This window comes from Sprattus sprattus (genome assembly GCF_963457725.1).
Source record: "Sprattus sprattus genome assembly, chromosome: 16".
NCBI lineage: Eukaryota > Metazoa > Chordata > Actinopteri > Clupeiformes > Clupeidae > Sprattus > Sprattus sprattus.
The window spans coordinates 10,977,070-10,994,937 of record NC_137914.1 but is presented as its reverse complement, the minus strand read 5'-3'; the positions used below and the strand labels follow the sequence as shown (position 1 = coordinate 10,994,937).

General features: G+C 42.7%; 4 protein-coding genes across 5 annotated transcripts; 2 read left to right on the top strand and 2 right to left on the bottom strand.

Moving 5' to 3' along the window:
- Window positions 1-706: 706 nt before the first annotated feature.
- LOC308376867 (zinc finger BED domain-containing protein 4) lies at window positions 707-3,397 on the top strand. The gene is made up of 2 exons (XM_080853354.1): window positions 707-882; window positions 1,432-3,397. Exons 1-2 carry the CDS (start codon window positions 733-735, stop codon window positions 3,223-3,225), a joined length of 1,944 nt encoding a protein of 647 aa, XP_080709480.1. The 5' UTR covers window positions 707-732; the 3' UTR covers window positions 3,226-3,397.
- A 3,258-nt stretch (window positions 3,398-6,655) lies between these two features.
- On the top strand, window positions 6,656-9,365 carry apobec2b (apolipoprotein B mRNA editing enzyme, catalytic polypeptide-like 2b). The gene is made up of 3 exons (XM_080853674.1): window positions 6,656-7,204; window positions 8,220-8,763; window positions 8,959-9,365. Exons 1-2 carry the CDS (start codon window positions 6,666-6,668, stop codon window positions 8,752-8,754), a joined length of 1,074 nt encoding a protein of 357 aa, XP_080709800.1. The 5' UTR covers window positions 6,656-6,665; the 3' UTR covers window positions 8,755-8,763; window positions 8,959-9,365.
- Window positions 9,366-10,342: 977 nt separating this feature from the next.
- On the bottom strand, window positions 10,343-12,880 carry oard1 (O-acyl-ADP-ribose deacylase 1). 2 transcript variants are annotated; one of them, XM_080853599.1, is made up of 6 exons: window positions 12,756-12,880; window positions 12,135-12,215; window positions 11,659-11,824; window positions 11,450-11,508; window positions 10,995-11,107; window positions 10,343-10,746 (listed from the first exon to the last, which is right to left on the bottom strand). In XM_080853599.1, the coding sequence occupies exons 2-6, from the start codon at window positions 12,183-12,185 to the stop codon at window positions 10,644-10,646; spliced, it is 492 nt and encodes a 163-aa protein (XP_080709725.1). In that variant the 5' UTR covers window positions 12,186-12,215; window positions 12,756-12,880; the 3' UTR covers window positions 10,343-10,643. The 2 variants fall into 2 exon arrangements, with proteins under 2 accessions (XP_080709725.1, XP_080709724.1); XM_080853598.1 differs by having other exon boundaries at window positions 12,781-12,852.
- Window positions 12,881-14,452: 1,572 nt separating this feature from the next.
- On the bottom strand, window positions 14,453-16,073 carry guca1b (guanylate cyclase activator 1B; the record flags this gene model as incomplete). Its single annotated transcript, XM_080853769.1, has 4 exons — window positions 14,453-14,577; window positions 14,805-14,919; window positions 15,407-15,556; window positions 15,873-16,073. 4 exons carry the CDS (start codon window positions 16,071-16,073, stop codon window positions 14,453-14,455), a joined length of 591 nt encoding a protein of 196 aa, XP_080709895.1.
- Between the last annotated feature and the right edge of the window lie 1,795 nt (window positions 16,074-17,868).

Genomic DNA, 17,868 nt, shown 5'->3' with positions numbered 1-17,868 from the left:
TGATTGTTTTTGATACTTTATATTGTTTCTTGAATAATTTATGCTTATTATTTAATTACTTAAAGTAAAACAATGACTATAGTTAAATACCGTAACTATAGCTATATTTCAGTTATGAATAAACTAATGTTAAATCCGATGAAAGATTGGATGGTTGTCACTAGCGATGCTATTCCCTCGACTACTGATGGTGCTCTATAACCATAACAATTATTAAAATCTGCCAGTTGATGTCATTGGTAGCACGTATCTGAGACGCCGAGCATAGACTAGAGCTGTCGGAACAGTCGGAAACAGAAAACCCTTTTTACTGTCTACTTCCTGGTCCCAATTGAGGCTGCAGTCAGCAAGCGGCTAGAACCATAGACATGTATAGATGGCTAGAACCGTAGTAGGTACAGCAGGGATAGATGTTTGCGAATCTGTCATTTTGGGTTTACTATTTGCACATATGGCGTCTTTTGCATTATTTCTTGATGAACATCTCATCCGATTTGCAGACTGTATCAATTCCATCCGAGGATTGGATGATATTTAGGGCACTAACGTCAGACAACAAACCAGTTGTCATTTTTCTATTGTTGCATGAGTCTGCTAGCCATTGCACGGCATTTTGATGTTGATGTGCATCTCGACACGTAGGTCGTGATAAAAAAAAACAGCAGGAAGTAATTCTGCATGATATTTCATGAAGTTGGTTTTACCTTTAAGTAAAGGTATACAACTTCGTAGATGGCGTCAAATACAAGAGTGTCTATTCTCGATTACTTCAATATTGTGTTTGAGGGAGAAAATGGGAAGATCGAGTCCAACTGTAAGGCGTGTGGTACCAGGATTCAAGCGAAACGTACAGTTACATCTAACTTCGTTACACACCTAAAGGTAGGTTTGATGTACAAGTTGGTAATTTAGCCTATTTCTGATTGGCAGTTTTAAAAACCAATCGGATGTTATGGTATTAGATGCACTGTATTTGAACAGCGATGAGGCACCGCAGTTTTATAAATAAAAACGATTGACATTTTGTTCTAAGAAATAGCTCCATTATTGTTTGGACGCCGATAGGATCTGATCTGTAAATAAACATCCATAGCCACGTCCACAGTTGTTTTTACCCACCCAGAAGTCATTTTAATAGAATTATAAGGGGGAATTATAAATGTAGTCTATTTTAATCCATGAAAGCATCGCAAGAAATGTTCAGTTGGTGATGAAATAGCTAGCAGGGTCGAGTATGTTTTGTATAAGTGTAATCTGCAAGAAAAGGCAGTGTGTCAAGAGTACATATTGATTTAAGATGCAAAACATATTTTTTGTCTATTGTATTAAATTGTGCCGCAGTCGTCAACATATTTCTAAGTGGTCGTATGGATGGCATAGCAAAAGACATGCAGCTGAGCCATGTATTTCCTCTTTCCTCTCATTGCACAGCGTAAACACCAGGCCATGTATGATGAATTTGTGAAGAAAAAAGATGTGAAAAGAGAAGCCTACTCCTCGGGGACCATGCAGAACTTTGCTCCCAACACAGGTGGGAGTTCTCGAGCCTCCTTTCAAAGCACAGGCACGATGGCCAAATTTGACCGCAGTGACCCTCGACAGGCTCTGATATCCGAAGCCATAGCTAAGATGATCATACGGGACCTGCAGGCTGTGCACATTGTGGAAAACGAGGGCTTCCGGGAGCTTCTTCAGCTGCTAGAGCCGCGATACACCCCCGAACCGAGTCACTACATTCAACAGCAGCTCCTCCCGGCATACGCCTATCAGGTGCAACTGGCAACCAAGCAGGCCCTCACTGGGGCAGAGTCCTGCAGCGTGACCCTCGACCTGTGGAGAGGAGGAGCTGGAGCTGGGACGAGCGGTTACCTGGGAGTGACCTGTCACTTCATCACCACAGACTGGCAGATCAAGTCAGCGCTCCTGGCCTGTTTGCACCTTACAGGCCATCATATCCCCCAGCGAGTGCTCTCTGAGTTTGACGAAATCTCCCATGCTCACGGCATCGCCGGGAAGGTTTTCAGAGTGGTGGCAGACCCTTCGCCCTGTGACACCCGGCCACCGTTCCGACTGCCTGGATTCAGCCTCCACTGTAACGGTGAAGACGAGGAGGAAGAGGAAGATTACAGCAGTGATGAAGAGACCGGGGGTGGCGAAGGCAAAGACATGGTGGCAGGCAAGGATACGGACAACTCCCTTGGCCAGTGCTTGGGCCGCTGTCGAATAGACTGCTTTGCCCGCTCCCTGGGCCTGTGTGTGCGGGAGGGGCTCCATTCATCCACGCAGATCTCCATCGCCCTCACCAAAGCCGCCTGCTTTTACAACTATGTCATAGCCACCGTTGCCCCAGAGAAACTCGGGCAGGTATTTGGCTCTGGGGTGACCCCAGGGGCTGCCACACAAGCCTCCACCAGCCCTGTGGACCGACACTGGAATGTCCAGCTAAAGACCGTGAGGCGCATGCTGGAGTCTGTTGACTTCTTAGAGGACATCATTGACAGGCAGGACCTAGCTCTCAGCGCCCCCGAGAAGGCCCTTCTGCGGGAGTTGGTGGAGGTTCTGGAGCCCTTCGAGGAGGCCACTGACATGGTGCAGTTAGACAAGCATGTGTCCATCAGCCTGGCTCTGCCTTGCGTGCTGGGCCTGCGCAAGCACTTGTCAGAAACCAGCACGCGCCACTGCACCGGGATCGTCATGGGCTTGGCTCAGGCGCTTGACCGCAGGCTGGCCGGCATCCTGGAGGACCCTCTCTACGTGACAGCCACCACCCTGGATCCCCAGTTCAAGCTCTCCTGGAGCAGTGACCTTGACTGGCACAAGCAGGTGTTGCTGGAGGAGATAGCCAAACACACCCAGGCGGTCACCCCCCCCGAGCCCACCCCAGAGGCCCAGCCCTCCCCATCCAAGCGCAGCAAGCTCTTCTCCTTCATCAAGCAGAGGCCCACCACGCAGGCCAAGAGCGTGGAACAAGAGCTGGCCGCCTACCTACACGAGGAACCCACGGATGAGGAGCCCCTGCACTACTGGAAGCGCAAGTCCATTGACTTTCCCCTGCTGTCGCAGGTAGCCAAAAAAGTGTTCACCGTGCCTGCAACCACTACGTCCGTGGACAGGATATTCAGCACCATCGGCACGACCCTTCGACCAGAGCGATGTAGGCTGCTACCAAAGAATTTGGAAACTCTTATTTATTTGAAGGCCAACTACAGAATACTTTGGACATAAACACAGAAATGGTCAGCAGGCACTTTCCGTCTTCTGTCTGTATTGTCTTACACAACATTCGTGGACAGAGCTAATAGTTTTATTTCACAGTACAGTGCAGTACTGTATGTATGATCCAAAGTTTTCTGTTATGTATGTTTAATATATACATCTATTTATATACAGTGCTTATACCTATGGCAACTAATTAAAGTAGTTTAGAATGTACTGTTGTAACTGTGAACTAGTTAAAGACATTAAGCTCTGAGTTGATTATTAATTGCTTATATTTTTGTTGTTTCAGTGACCACCTTTAATAATGTGATATTGAAATTAATAAATAACACTGCAGTAACAACAGTGAGATTAGAAAAGGTTCACTTCAATTTTTCTATCATCGTGCCCTTTTGGCCTCAAGCAAGTTCATACTTTGTAGACAAGTCTCCACACTGTATATGTATGTATTAAGGTAAATCATCATCTTAATGAGAAAACATTATTCATTATGGATTAGAATTGAGTGTGGTGTGCATAGAAATGTATTGGCAAGTAGGGATGTCAGTCTCTTTAGAGGTTTACTGACCGTTTGAGTGATTGAGTGAGTGCTTGATCAAAGAAAATGATTAGTATCCCTGAGTATCTATTACGATGAGGGCTATCAGAATGAAGGTAACTTGCTTAAGTATTCTTATAAAGTTTCCCTGACAGGACAGGCCACTTTAGTGTAATGGGAAAATCTCTGATTGCCAAATTGTTCCACAGAAGAATTCATTTGCAGAGATGATTGAAGAGTGACATTCGCACTACAGGAAAGACAGCCAATGCAGCCCTGAGGAGTTGATTTGAAGCTGCCTGCCTATGTGTGTGTGTGTGTGTGTCAGTGTGTGTGTGTGTCAGTGTGTGTGTGTGTCTGTATGTTTGTGTTATCTCCCGCTGTAATTGGAATCAAGAGGTGCAATGCAGACGGGAAGGAGTGGACTTGCCCTTTTTTCTTTTTCTTTGGGCCATTTCAGTTTGTGAGCTTTTGTGCGGGGTCGAGCCTGGCCACACGAGGGTTACCACGGTACCGGGTAATTGGAAATAATTACATCTCTGTGCTCAGAGGAATTGAAAGGAGCTGATCTCACACAACACAAAGAGCCTTTTCAGTGGACAGGACTGTACAGGGAACACTGAAGTGCTGTGTAAGGCCTGTAGTAGATTCGGAAATTGAATTGGCAAGCAAGTGTGCAGCAGGGATGCATTGTAAAGCACCAGTCCCATCAAAACCGGTCTGCCATAGGCAAAAATGGGAAAACAGATGGGGGGATGCAATTGGTTTGTATCAAATGCTCACCACCTGGGCTCTGCAGTTCTTCCTTAGCAACCAAGCTTGCCCACCCTCTTCACAGAAACACTGAAAATGTTTTCGTTTCTTTCTGTGTTTGTCAGAGACTGGCTGTGTTTGTGCTTTGTGTCTGTTGGATGTGCTGTGCTGGTAGGAGAGAGGATGAGTGTGGGAGTATGTTTCAGCTTAGCTGAGCAATCAATCTGTGAATACAGTCTGGTGCAAAATGTATAACCAGGCAAGGTTATTAGTGCAGGCTAGAAGTCATGAATATTGGCCTGAGGGTTTGCATGTGGGCGTGTATGTTGTGGTTATATGTGAGCATGTAGAAGAGAGGGCACCTCCATTTCAATTTCCCCTTTTCTCTGCCAAGTAATTCATTTCGGAGGCAATTACCAGCGAGGCTGTAGTGGGCACAGACGGGCTGTTTTCTTCCTAACTGAAATGGATGAGCTGTCAGGGAAAGCTGGGGGCTGGGGAGAAGGGAAGGGACAGCATGGGAGAGAAGGAGTGAGAGAGATAGAGAGGGAGGATGCTTCACTATGCTCTGTGAAAAAAAAAACTTTTGTCCCACAACCTGTGCAAACAAATGAACGAAACCTCATTCCTATTCGCCCACACATAGCCATGAGTCTAGGCAACGGGTTTATGTCATCTCCATCCATTCATCACAATTACGTAACTGACTATAGGTAGCAGAAGAATAACTGGATTAAGAGTGACAAACTGTAGCAAAGAAAAAAGAATATCTCAAAAGTCAAAATGGTCAAAATGGATAAGATAGTTGAGAGAAATCTGGGAAATGAACATGCAACTGGAAAATAAATACAGTAATTCCCAGTTGCCTATGAGTATGTCTACATTTGCTTTTGCCTTTTAGAAATACATTTTCCTTTTAAACTTACCTTTTCTCAATCCCTTCTCTATTCACTGTCAGACATGCTGTCCTCATCTACCTACAGTCATCTAGTCTAAGTGGTTCATCACCTTCATCACAGCTGCAGATTGTGATTCGACATGGTCGGAGAGGCATCTTACTCATCATTGTTTTTGTTAGACAGCAAGAGGTCACTTATAAGGGCACGTCTTGCGCTTCCGCCCGTCCACAGCTCTCAGAATAGAATGAACTACAAACAGTTCAATGGGCCACTTCTCGACATACCCCAGAGGACAATTCCTAGTGGCTGCCATCAGAGGGGGTTAGCTCTGCTCCAGACCCAAGTGCATACTGGGACAGATGACAAAGGCTCCACTCATATGATCGGCATTCCCTGATCCAGTGAATGACTGACACAGTTAATACCCACACATACCCAAGAAGACACATATTTAATAATAAACCTATTAGCTCAGTACGGTCAGCGGTTTAACTCTCCGGAACAAATGTCATCTATTTGAACGGCGCCAGTTAATGTACATGTGTCTGCAGAGGCTAATGTGTAATAGTTGACAGGTCAGATGTCATGATGTTTCCCTTTCACAGCCTGTCACTTGCCTCTCTCAGGTGTATGGAAATCGTGAGGCAGTGATAGTCTGACTGATAGTCTGAGTCTCTCTGCTCCCACTTTCTCTTCCATCAAAGGTCCAGGGAGCCAGCGACCTTTACGTGGCCTTGCTTTTGCAGGGGGTTAGCTGCAGCTCATGTTGATCTGAGCTATTAACAAATTCAAGAGGCCCGACCCACTCTGCTGCACTCGCTGCTAGATACGAGTTATTAATAAACCAACCGCCTGTTGTTGGTGCACTGACAGCCTGATAAAGTCAGATCACAAAGCCAGTGGACATACCTGGTACAGTGTACAAGTGCGCCAGCTGTATTTGTGCCCAGAGATAAACGGTCGACTGTGGAAGAGGTGGGAATAAGAAGAAATAAATTGGAGTTTACAAATACGGTGTTGAAAGATGAAGGAAGGGTCACTAAGGGCTGTTTTTATGGTATGACTGCATCAATACTGAGAGATGAGTGTACCAACTGACCCTTACCCACACAGCCACCTTACCCCCAACCCCCCCCCCCCCCCCCTGCCATCCACTGCATTATCCTTGGGTCTTTTTATAGCTTGGAAACAGGAGAGGACAGCTGACTGTGGATTCCCCCTCTCATCTGGCAAAACAAGGTCAGAGTCACTTTTCAATGCTGTCTGACACACGTCTGGCTGTTTCTGTCAGGTACACACTCTCACTCGCTCACCCTCGCACAGCCACTAACGCACACCGAGATCACACACAAACAACGCAGGCACACACAACACCACCTGAGCACTTAAACACATGTACATACAAATACCTCACCTCACATTTCTCACACCGACACACAGCCACACCCTCCCTGCCTTATTTGTCTGTTGAAGTTATGGCAGATAAAAAGGGCCTCGGCAGACTGACAGCGAGGAAGAAAGTGGAGAGCAAAGCAGACAAGGAGAAGGAGAAGGAGAAGGAGAAAGAAAAAGGAAAGGAGCCAGAGAAGAAGGAAGAGAAAACCAAGAAACCGGGAAAACTGGGAAAACAAGGAAAACCTGAGAAGCCTCCAGAGAATCCCAAGACAGGGGAGGAGAAGCCAACAGAAAATGGGGAGGAAGGGGCCAAGAAACAGGAAGGGGCAGAAGCCATGGAGCAAGATGGAGAGTTCAAGATGGAAACCTATGAGCTTCCGCCATGGGAGATCATTGTTGGGTGAGTGGCATTCTCTCTTTGTCATAGTTCAAACTTTACAATAATATGAAGACAATTTACCCCTTTGTCAGTATCTTCCCCTTCGTCACATGCTTACATGGTCATTTCTATTTCTTATTCAACCGTCTTTCTCGCTCTCTCTCTGTCTCTCTCCCTCTATTTCTCCCTTTCTTTCACACAGATTAGCTACCATGCCAACATACTAATATTACTGTGTTCAGTAGAATCCCCCAAGGCTAGAGAAAAAGAGCTGTGAATACTTCACATCTGTGTCAGCCTCCCAGCTTAGAGATTTTCTTGAATACGTATGTGATCCATATTAACACCTGCTCTCATCAAACATTGCATCTGCAGTGTATATATTAGATTTGCCAGAAATAGTTGAAAGTTGCACAGCTCTGTACTGTGACAATATTCTCTATAAAGAGCATGAAAGTCACCATTCTGGATGCCCAGTAAAGATAATACTGCTCAAGTTTTTGTCATTGACTGAGTCTAATTATATGAATTGTATGAAACATTGCTGAGTCATTGACATGAGCCTAGGACAACACTGGTTAGGCAACAAACCTTAAGAGGCCCCCACCTTCATTTCCTCCAGACCTCAATTACTAGCTGAGAGGACACAAAAGTAGTGTGCTTGCATCAGGTGCAAAGCGAATCTGGGCTGCCAGTAGACTGAACCAGGGAACCTGAATTAGTTGCTAAAATTGATTGTAGATGACTGCAGGGTATCCGTCATATCAGTTACTGCAGGTTGGTCATAAAGCCACTGATATAATTGTAACTATTCATAGTTGTTCCCCAGGCTTTGGTTTATCAAGGCATTATGTGTTGCAATTAAATGTAATCTCAAGGATTGCTTAGAAAATGTGATTTCGATATTTATAGCCTCCATTGCCTTTGTTCCATCACAGCGTCATGCTGCGCATTGACATTAGAGAACAGTAATTTAACAGATTGCTTTTGAGCTATCCAAGAGATGAGATATTTATGAGATTTTCTTTTTTTTAAGAGAACGGATGAGCCCCTTCTACTTCAAGTTCCAGTTCAGGAATGTTGAGTACTCGTCTGGCCGGAACAAAACGTTCCTGTGTTACCTGGTGGACGTCCAGGGCAAGTCAGACTCCCCTGAAGTCATGCGGGGCTACCTAGAGGATGAGCATGGTGGCCTCCACGCCGAAGAGGCCTTCTTCCAGCAGGTGCTGCCCCAGTACGATGCCTCGCAGCGCTACGTGGTCACCTTGTACACGTCGTCCAGCCCCTGCCCCGCCTGTGCCGCCAAGATCGTGGAGATCCTCCGGGCCCGCCAAACGCTCCGCCTCACCCTCTTCTGCTCCCGCCTCTTCGAGTGGGAGGAGCCCGAGGTGCAGGAGGGGCTGAAGGCGCTGGCCGGAGCTGGGTGCAAGCTGCGCATGATGAGGCCACTGGACTTCACCTACACCTGGGACACATTTGTGGAGAACGAGGAGCAGACCTTTGCTCCCTGGGAGGACTGTCAGGAGAACTATGAGTACTACGACGAGAGGCTGGCCAATATCTTGCAGTAACTGGCCTTGGTAAGAATAAATCACCTCAGGATCCTTATCTCTTGCAGAAGGCCTGTCTTTGCCAGTGTCTTTTCATTACCCCATACATAGGCCCAATATTCACAATAGTCTGAAAAGCATTATATTGTTTAGAAGCCACTATCCTGAAAAATATGTGTTGTTAACAGCTATGCGATTGCCTAAATGTCATTTTTTTTGTCATAGGTTATCTTTGAAGTCTCCTATCAACCTACCCTATCCCATGATGAATCCCAAGTGATGAACAGAAGCAGCAAATTAGTATTTATATTGAATTCTGGAACTGTCCAGATGTTTAGTTCCTCTTATTGGGTCACAATTCCAGCAGTTAATGAAAACCCCAATACCTTAGTGATGTCACAGTTACACTAGTCACAGTAATAGCACTTTCCATGAATACATGAGATGTTACAAATGTCTGAAGAAAGTTAATATATTTCTTATATAAAAAAAAGCAAACTAAAAAAATATATTTGAATGTGGTAGCATGTATGTGTCAGTTTTTCTCTTCTATATGTACATAAAATGTACCGCAGTTTGAAGTGAATTTATTCCATCTTTTTGACCACAATAAATTATTGAGGTTGAATTGACCCTTCCGGGACCACTCCCCAAAATGGTAACTGATCAATCATAGCATAGCAACGGTGACTAAGCTCGGGACCTCAGTCAAGCGAGCCATTTTGATGAATGGAAGTCAATGAGAGAGACGTCTGCTCGAGAAGAGAAAATGAAACGTTGTGCTTATGGAGTGTGTAATTCTGACAGTCGATATCCAAAAAGGCTGGAGGGAGGGGTAACATTTTATCCCTTCCTGAAACCCAAGACCCAGAGAGAGAAATGCCTGCTGTGGATCAAACAATGTAGACGACCCCCCCCCATCAGCTGAATGTCAGCAACATAAACAGAAGCACCTACTTTGTTCCAAGAAGCTATGTCGCTAAAATCTGCCCACTGCATCGAAAACGTGAGAAAACCCTTGCTTAAAATACGATTCAGTTTTACCACCTTACATGTTTGCGTAGCGGCGACTGTGTAGATAATGTAGTATAGTGTGTAGATAGTGTAGATAATAGAACAAATAAACATAGCTGGAATGAACCTGTTAGCCTTAGCATTTGTCTGTCTACAAACACGGCATGTAATGTCGTGGTTGTAGCCTATATAAGCATATTGCAGACCTTTTTGCCTGCTTCGATCTGAGATCTTGCTGTTTTTCCAAAAAATGCTTATGATTTATTTGGGTAGAGCTGAAATTGACACAGTTGAAAACATATTGCCACCCCATTCATACCAATGCTGAGAACCTGGGAAACGTGAATGCTTGACTGATATACCAAACGTTGCTAAGGGGGGCGGAGTTTGCGGAAGGGTCAATTGTAACCACATGTCAGTAGTATGGGCATATGTGCACAACAATCCCCACTCCTATAATGAGAGTGGAATACAAATTGACACCTCAGATGTCAAGGTTAATATCTTTTTCATATAAGCAACTTTACAATATAAAGGTTTATAAAGTGGTCTTTTATCTCCCATAACCATTGATCTGTTCCCAAATATACTGAAACGTTTACATTTTACATACAGAAGCAAATTCATAAATAAAACACTCAAATTTAATTGAACTCAAGAGAACAAATTATAATAATTATTATAAATATTAGTAATGACTCATGCCTTCATCTGTTGATCCCTAAATACAGGTTATGAAATTGCCAAATTTTCTTTCAAAAAGTCATTCAAACACAAATTAACACATCTCTGGAGGTAGTATTCTGCAGCCAAGGAAAAACGTCCAACTTATGTCATGACCCCAAAATGATAGGAGCCTCTTGGACAAATACAATCTCCCCACAAGCATATTCCCCTCAGAGAGAATATACAGTGATACAAATATCTGTATCATGGAAGATCTCCTCAATCATGACTCCCACCTTGACCCAGCTGAGACGATCCAAACCACAGCCAATTCTATGGGGGTAAAATAGTAAAATAAAGAATGTGTCTGTAAGAAATTAGGAACAAAACAGCACTTTTATGAGAACACCTTCATAAGCAGCATTAAAACACCAAAGCATTAGACCTTAGATGTTTTGTATGACATGTCAAGACCACCTTCCTTTCTTTCAACATCACTGAATAATTACTATTAATGCAAAACAATTAGTAAACAAACTATGATACATGTCAAACAACCCCACTCCTACACATATAAATACCTTGGCATAGATATTCTGGTAACTCCCTTTTCTAAACAGTGGCCTTTCATGGCAAGCAGACTTTTTCTCAGACTGTCATATGTGGGCTTGTGGCTGTATTTTTTCTTGGTGATCTGAAATAACAAAATAACTCAGGAACACATGAACACTCTGAACACACATGTCAAGCAGTATTTTTCTTGTGGCTAAACTGGTAGAGCAAGGTACACTAAAATCACAAGTTTCATACACAGGGAGTGCACACATACTTAAAAAATGTGCCATCTAAATCAATATCTAACTGTGATATGATTCAATATGTTCACAGCATAAAGACATATTACCCACTGCCATAAATTATTTCAAAGTAATGGAGAAAATGACGCTATGGTCCTAAAATAATGTGACCAAGCCTGTCCACAAATAAAAGCACAGACTCATACAAAAACAATTTATGATGCACATAAATCCCTTACCAGGTAGTAAACATAACGCTGAGATTTCTTCAGCACTGCACACTCTCCTGTCAGCTTCTCTGTGAGGGTGAAAGAGGGGTGAAGACTGTTGGCTAAATCTGAGTTTCTGCACTCACTGAAAGAAGTGTTGGCCTCTATCACAATTCAACAAGTAGTCACAGCCGCAACAGCACCTAACTTCTCATTCACAGTACAATGAAAGTACGCACTCTGGGCCTTGAGGTCCTCTACCCCTCCAAATGTCTTCTTAAAGACGACGGCAACGCCAGCTCCCATGCGGCAGTCCTCGCTGATGCAGTGGGCTAAGGACTCGTCTGCGGGGCAGGAGAACAGATCTCCCTTCACGTGCTGAAGCTTCCATTCTCCCGTAGGCGTCTAGCCAAATGTTTAAGGGAAATAATACACTATTAGCATTTGCAAAGACACGTTCTGTTCGTCAAGGTATGCAGAGTTATTTTATATCTCACATTTCTGATAAATTAACAGACACATTTACATTACAGACTATTACAAACTATTTGACATCAGCCAAATGACAACCAGTGAACTCCGTCCACTAATTTTCCAAGTAGAGTCCAGTCTCATTCTGTTAGCCAAGTTACAAAAGTGGACAATGCTGTTAGCCAAGTTACAAAAGTGGACAAATAACGCCCGTGCGTGGTTGCACCTGTTCACTCATACTTACATTTGATGTTTCGTCGCTGTGGCAGGGTTGTTCCTTAGATCCAGTCGACATTACAGCGTCAGATAAACTAAATGGGTGAGCCTAAATTACAGAAAAAGTCCAAACACCGTAAAATGCTGTAAAATGTAGCCTAACTGGTTCTACCATAATACTACGACAACACGCCAGAGAAGTCTCGGGAGTTGTTGGATGTGGGATGAGAGTTGACAGGTAAACGTGAAAAACGTGAAAAAGACGTGAAAAAGATATTGTTAAAACAAGAAACTTTCACGTAATTACTTGATACTGAGACCTTTTTTTTTTTTTTTGTGGCAGCAATACGCTTCCGTAGACAGGCTTTGTCCCATGGACATAAATTAATGTGCCCTTCGAGAACTTCAGATCAATATAGTGCCATCGAATAGCAGCCATAAATTCAGTAATTTTGGAAAGTTAAAGTGTAAACACACCCGTTTTAACTGAATTATATGACTGTTATATAATGATACATTCATTTTAAGAGTCAACTGTTTGGTAGTCCTACACCTCTAAATTATGATATTCCTACTCACAGTCTAGTAAACTTTCAATAGCAACAATATGTAGTGGATGGAGTAAGCCCAGAGTTAGGGTTCAATTTACACTACTGGTCTGAAATTAAACCTACCATATGACAATACCATATGATTTTAGTCGAACATCAGCTAACATTGTTTCTTGCATCCATAACATAACAAACACATCTCTCTAGTACTTTCACATTTTACTTGCTCTGTGTTGCAGTGTAAGCCTATTCTTTGGACTTTCTATCGCCACCTATCGAATTGGAGCGCGCCGGTTTCAATCTTTACAATAAAATCAAAGTCCTAATCTTAAAAATTGTAGACAATATGAGGTGTACTAACGATAAGTTTTTCGTATATAAAAAGAAACGTATATACTAATTTTGATTAAAATGAAACGCTGGTATGATTTTGCAGAAAAATAAATACCGAAACTAAAGGACAATCACTTGGACTTCAATGCTCTCTGCAGGCTACTTTTAGGATGACACGTCCACTTTGCAAAGATTCAGTTAACCGTGTTTATTTCCACACTTAACAGTTGAAAAACAAACATTTAGTCTATTACACAAGACTATCAAACACTTACAAGGCAAACACAGAAACACATGTAGTATACAAATTGTTTTAAGTTTATTGTCATTTAGGAATTTATTTGACTCATCATTGAATAGAGAAAGGAACTTTTAAGGTAAATGCACTATGGAAGGTTGGGTACTGTATAGGGCTGTGCAATTAATCGAATTTTGATCGCGATATCAATTTTTGGACCAAACGATCTCCAAACTCATATAATTGACTTGAAACGATTAATTTCCGTAATTCAGTCTTTCCCCCAAAAGCATACAACGCGGTGAGAGGGAGTTAAATCTTATACTGGCGTTTGACATCACAAAGTTATATGCCACTAGCCGGAGGTGGGACATGCCAGTGAGCCGCCAATCAGCAGCATCGACCGTTGACAGATGTTCATGACAGCACAGGCTCTAGCCAATCAGATCACGATTATGGTCACGTCTCAAAAGCGAAGCAAAAAAACCTAAAGATGGGTGACCAAACTCCGTAGATGGTCTCATTTGCACCTAAAAGTTGGTTGTTTTTACCTTATACTTTTATAAAGTTACCGAGAAATAAGCACTGCACAATGTCAAACCCCCATTATTGTAAAATATGTCTGAGAGGATTTGCGAGTTGTCTGAGCTACCTATCATTCACTTTGAATGGGGATCCGTCAACCTTGACGGTTCAGCGCATTCCAACGCATATATAGCGTGTACACAACAAATACAATTTTAAACGGAAATTTCAAAGTTCTCAGTAAATAAATGCATCATGTTTTCAAACTCAGAATTAATCGTTTGAATAATCGTGATTTCAATATTGGCCAAAATAATCGTGATTATGATTTTTCCCATAATCGAGCAGCCCTAGTACTGTATTACCCCATTATTACTGTAAGTGAAGCACCTAACCTAGAAGAAGAGACAGGCATCAAATAGAACAGAAGGTCCTCTGTGAATCCAGAAGAGGTCCTCTGTCTCCCTGCGAACATTCAGGATTACCTGAAGGATTATGATTCACGATACAGTCATCTGGATTGTCCTCATATCATGGTTGGGCTTTAGGTTTGATATTTAATCAGGGTAAAGACAAGGGTCCCTACAAATGGGAAAGGGTTATGGGACTGCCCTCAGGTTCCAGCTTCACTTTCCCCACTTTGAGGACTCCCATGACTACACAGGTCCAACGTGGATGTAAATGCTTTCGATTTTGGGTTCAACCTTCGGTGCTGCCACGTTTAGCGTTGCACCAATCCCCTGGGTTGACATCCATTTGCAGCATTTTCATGACCCACTTATCTCGCTTGGCGCCGTCCACAAACTCATCCAGCGAGAGCTCCCCTGTGTGCAGAAAGAGGTTTTTAAAACCCGTTCCCTGCTCTTTCACAAAGAACAGGACTCATCAGAAGGAACATTGCACCGGGAATTGAAACATGTCAAAGATGTTTTACAGACCTCTTTTGAAGACTGCAAACATCTTCTACCTCATTCAGACCTCATGATTTTAACGGTTACACAGGTAAAGACATTTTTGCCTGAAGCTCTTAGCACTTAATGGTGCTGCTCACCGTCTCCATTCTCATCCACCAGTTCAAATATTCGGTCCACCACCTGATCTGGGGTGAGTAGGTTGCACTCATCATCCAGCTCGCCGTGACATGCTTTCTTCATGCGGTAGATGGCCTACAACACAAAGACATGGAACATTTAGGTTCCAAACTTTAACCACGGAGAGGAAAGATACAGTTTAGATAGATCCACACAAGACACTGGTGGCAGACAAAAGGTGTGTCATTGTGCAATATTAAGATCACTGCATTTTACCAAAGGGTATTCTAGAAATGTACTAATGCCAAGACAAATACAAATAAATCAACACAACTTCAACACTGTGGATGAAACATGTTCTAGAGCTTACCCCAAATCCCCTCCACTTGTCAGTAAATTCATGTAAATCTGACTCGAAGTTTCAACAAAGGTCAAGCATGCATCTTTTAATCAATAATAATGAATATAAATCACATTTCAGCTGTTGAATTGCTGAATATAAATTAGAAGGTAAAAGTGTAAACAAGAAGTTGTTTTGTCTCCACCAGGCCTATTGCAATCAGCATGTGTATGACACAAAGATGTGCCAACACGCTGACATGATGAAGGAGTTAAAAATTACCTCCACAATCTCCTTCATCTCTGTTTTGTCGATGCAACCACTGCCGTCCTTGTCATACATTTTAAACGTCCATTTTAACTTGTGCTCCAGTTTCCCCCTCAGCACCAAGTTCAAGGCTGCCACGTACTCCAGAAAATCAATTGTATTATCCTGGTAACAAACAAAAGGCGGTCTTCAGTAAAAACTTATTTACAAACATACTCACTGTACCCTCTCTACTCTTAGGGTTATTTTATAACTATCTTCCCATGTCATAACATCAGATAAATAACTGTAATGGGACATCCTTTAATATATATTCTATTATTGTCGTGCATTCATTTAAAGTGATGTATTGGAATTGGTCTTTTCAAGAGGTTTACACAGTGATCTATAACTAATAACTTTCTGATTGTGTAAACAAACCTACAAGCACCTTGTGGATATTTTCATGACACACATGGACTTCAGAGCTGAGATCACTTACCCCGTTCTTATCGAAGGCTCGAAACATGTTTTCTATGTAGTCCGCAGCAGCCTTGTTTTCTGTCACTCCAAAGAAGCCCTTGAACTCGTGCATGAAGAGTGTGCCACTGGGGCACTCCACGGTAAACTTCTTGTACCACTCCTGCAGCTCGGCCACGTCGATCTCCTTGTCCTCCCAGTCCTCGCTCAGACGCTGACCCATCACGCCACCCGGGGTTCTTCTGTCGACTTGAACTTTACCTCTCAAAAGAAAACAGCCACTCTCATTCTTGAGAGCTCTTCTTCACTGTGACTTTGGGTTCAACTTCAACCGGCGCGTTCTCAGAGCTCAAGATGTACAAGGAGTAACACCATCACAGATGTAATTCCCCTCGCTCTGTTTGTCTCATTCACCATGAACAAAAATGAAAAGGTCCTGGATGTTGAAATGTGCGTGGAAGTTGGTCAAATAGCTTACACATCATCAAAGCAAGAGAACACTTAGTTACAGTAACCATGAACTGATTACACTCATCATACTGCCCAGACAAGGCAAGGGCTTCTCTGTATCACATGATCGTAAGGATTACCGATGTGCTATGAACTTGTCAAAGACAATTAGTCTAAGTGAAATGATCATTATGTACCATCCATGGACACCAATCACGGAGGCCTCTTGCCCATTTAAATCTCACGTCATCATTCTAAAGTACTACAGGAGCCAGTGTCATGATGTTTGAGCGGCTACCAAACTGTGCAAGTGTCTAAGCTCACAATGCACGATTTGTCGAGTGGAAATCTACATTTAGTATATAGGTAATGAAAGAGGTCTCCAGTAAGGAGTAATTTCCAGTGAATGGAAACCTCTATTATCTGAATGCCTCATGCATTTATTCTTGATTACAGCAAAACACGTCTCACCTCTTTGCAAGAACTCATCCAATTGAGCCGAGTAATCAAACCTCCATATGGAAGATCATTCGTACTGTCTGCTTCGTAATTTATGGTAATTACCACTCAAAATAACGACACACACATTACCATTTGTGTTGAATAGACATTAAACACACATTATCTCTATTGTTAGTAATAGACACAGTGGCAACATTAATGCAGCAATGGTTACTTTGACAGATTACATTTAGCTATATTCATTTGCTTTGCATAACTGTGAAAGCATTGCACTGAACTATATTGGTTAATGACACCGCAGTTTTTGCAGACTGGGCCATGACAGAATAGAATTACCAAGTGACCTGAGGGGGCCTCAGTTATAAGGGCTGCAGACCCACAACACAAACCCAGGCCATCATATAAGAGGTCTGCTCTTGTTTGCTTAAGCCGAGGAATCATTGAGGGGTGACATTTCCTAATCCCTTTGAGCCACAAACGTCTGGCTATTAATAATTACATTTAAAAAATAGGGCCTCAAACAAACGGATCCGAGGCTCTTATTGTAAGCTCCAGAGTTATGGACCATGATGGGCTTTTGGCCCTCATACTTCTCATGGGAAAAGGTCAGTGGATGCACCAGTTCAACTACATGGACTACATCTCAAAGTTATAGCTTAAATACCAAACTATATGAAAAGAATTCAGTGCTTTTGATGCATCAAATGTTTCTAACCACAAAAGTTTAATTGAAGTAGAGTATATTCCTCCATTTCTATTACTGATATACAATTACTCATCATTGTTTTAATGTGCGGCTTTTGTTTATGTTGTACACTGTAGGTGTGTTTAAGGATATTAGGCAGCAGTACATCTGACCCACATGCAGAAGGGCGAGTGTTACTTGCCAGAGGCACATCCTGGTGTGCTGACAACACTCTTCATAAGGATAAGCTTGCTTAACCTCCGAAGTATCAAGGCCATCTGAAGAAGAGTTAACTAATGTACTTACTGGATTAGTTATCACAACTATATCAGAAATGGGCCGGTGTGCCATTTCAGTGCTCTATTTACACATGGCTAAAATTCATAAATGTTGTCATTACTGAATCTATCTAAGTATATGT

What these genes read in the sequence shown, in the direction of transcription:
- oard1 (XM_080853598.1), bottom strand. An exon ending in AGAGGACCTCAAGGCCCAGA is followed by an intron (nt 11,509 to 11,658) that starts GTGCGTACTTTC and finishes TCACCCTCACAG; the next exon opens with AGAAGCTGACAGGAGAGTGT. An exon ending in AGCGTTATGTTTACTACCTG is followed by an intron (nt 11,108 to 11,449) that starts GTAAGGGATTTA and finishes TTGTTATTTCAG; the next exon opens with ATCACCAAGAAAAAATACAG.
- LOC308376867 (XM_080853354.1), top strand. Translation starts at nt 733, where the DNA reads ATGGCGTCAAATACAAGAGTGTCTATTCTCGATTACTTCAATATTGTG. An exon ending in ACTTCGTTACACACCTAAAG is followed by an intron (nt 883 to 1,431) that starts GTAGGTTTGATG and finishes CTCATTGCACAG; the next exon opens with CGTAAACACCAGGCCATGTA.
- apobec2b (XM_080853674.1), top strand. Translation starts at nt 6,666, where the DNA reads ATGCTGTCTGACACACGTCTGGCTGTTTCTGTCAGGTACACACTCTCA. An exon ending in CCATGGGAGATCATTGTTGG is followed by an intron (nt 7,205 to 8,219) that starts GTGAGTGGCATT and finishes CTTTTTTTTAAG; the next exon opens with AGAACGGATGAGCCCCTTCT.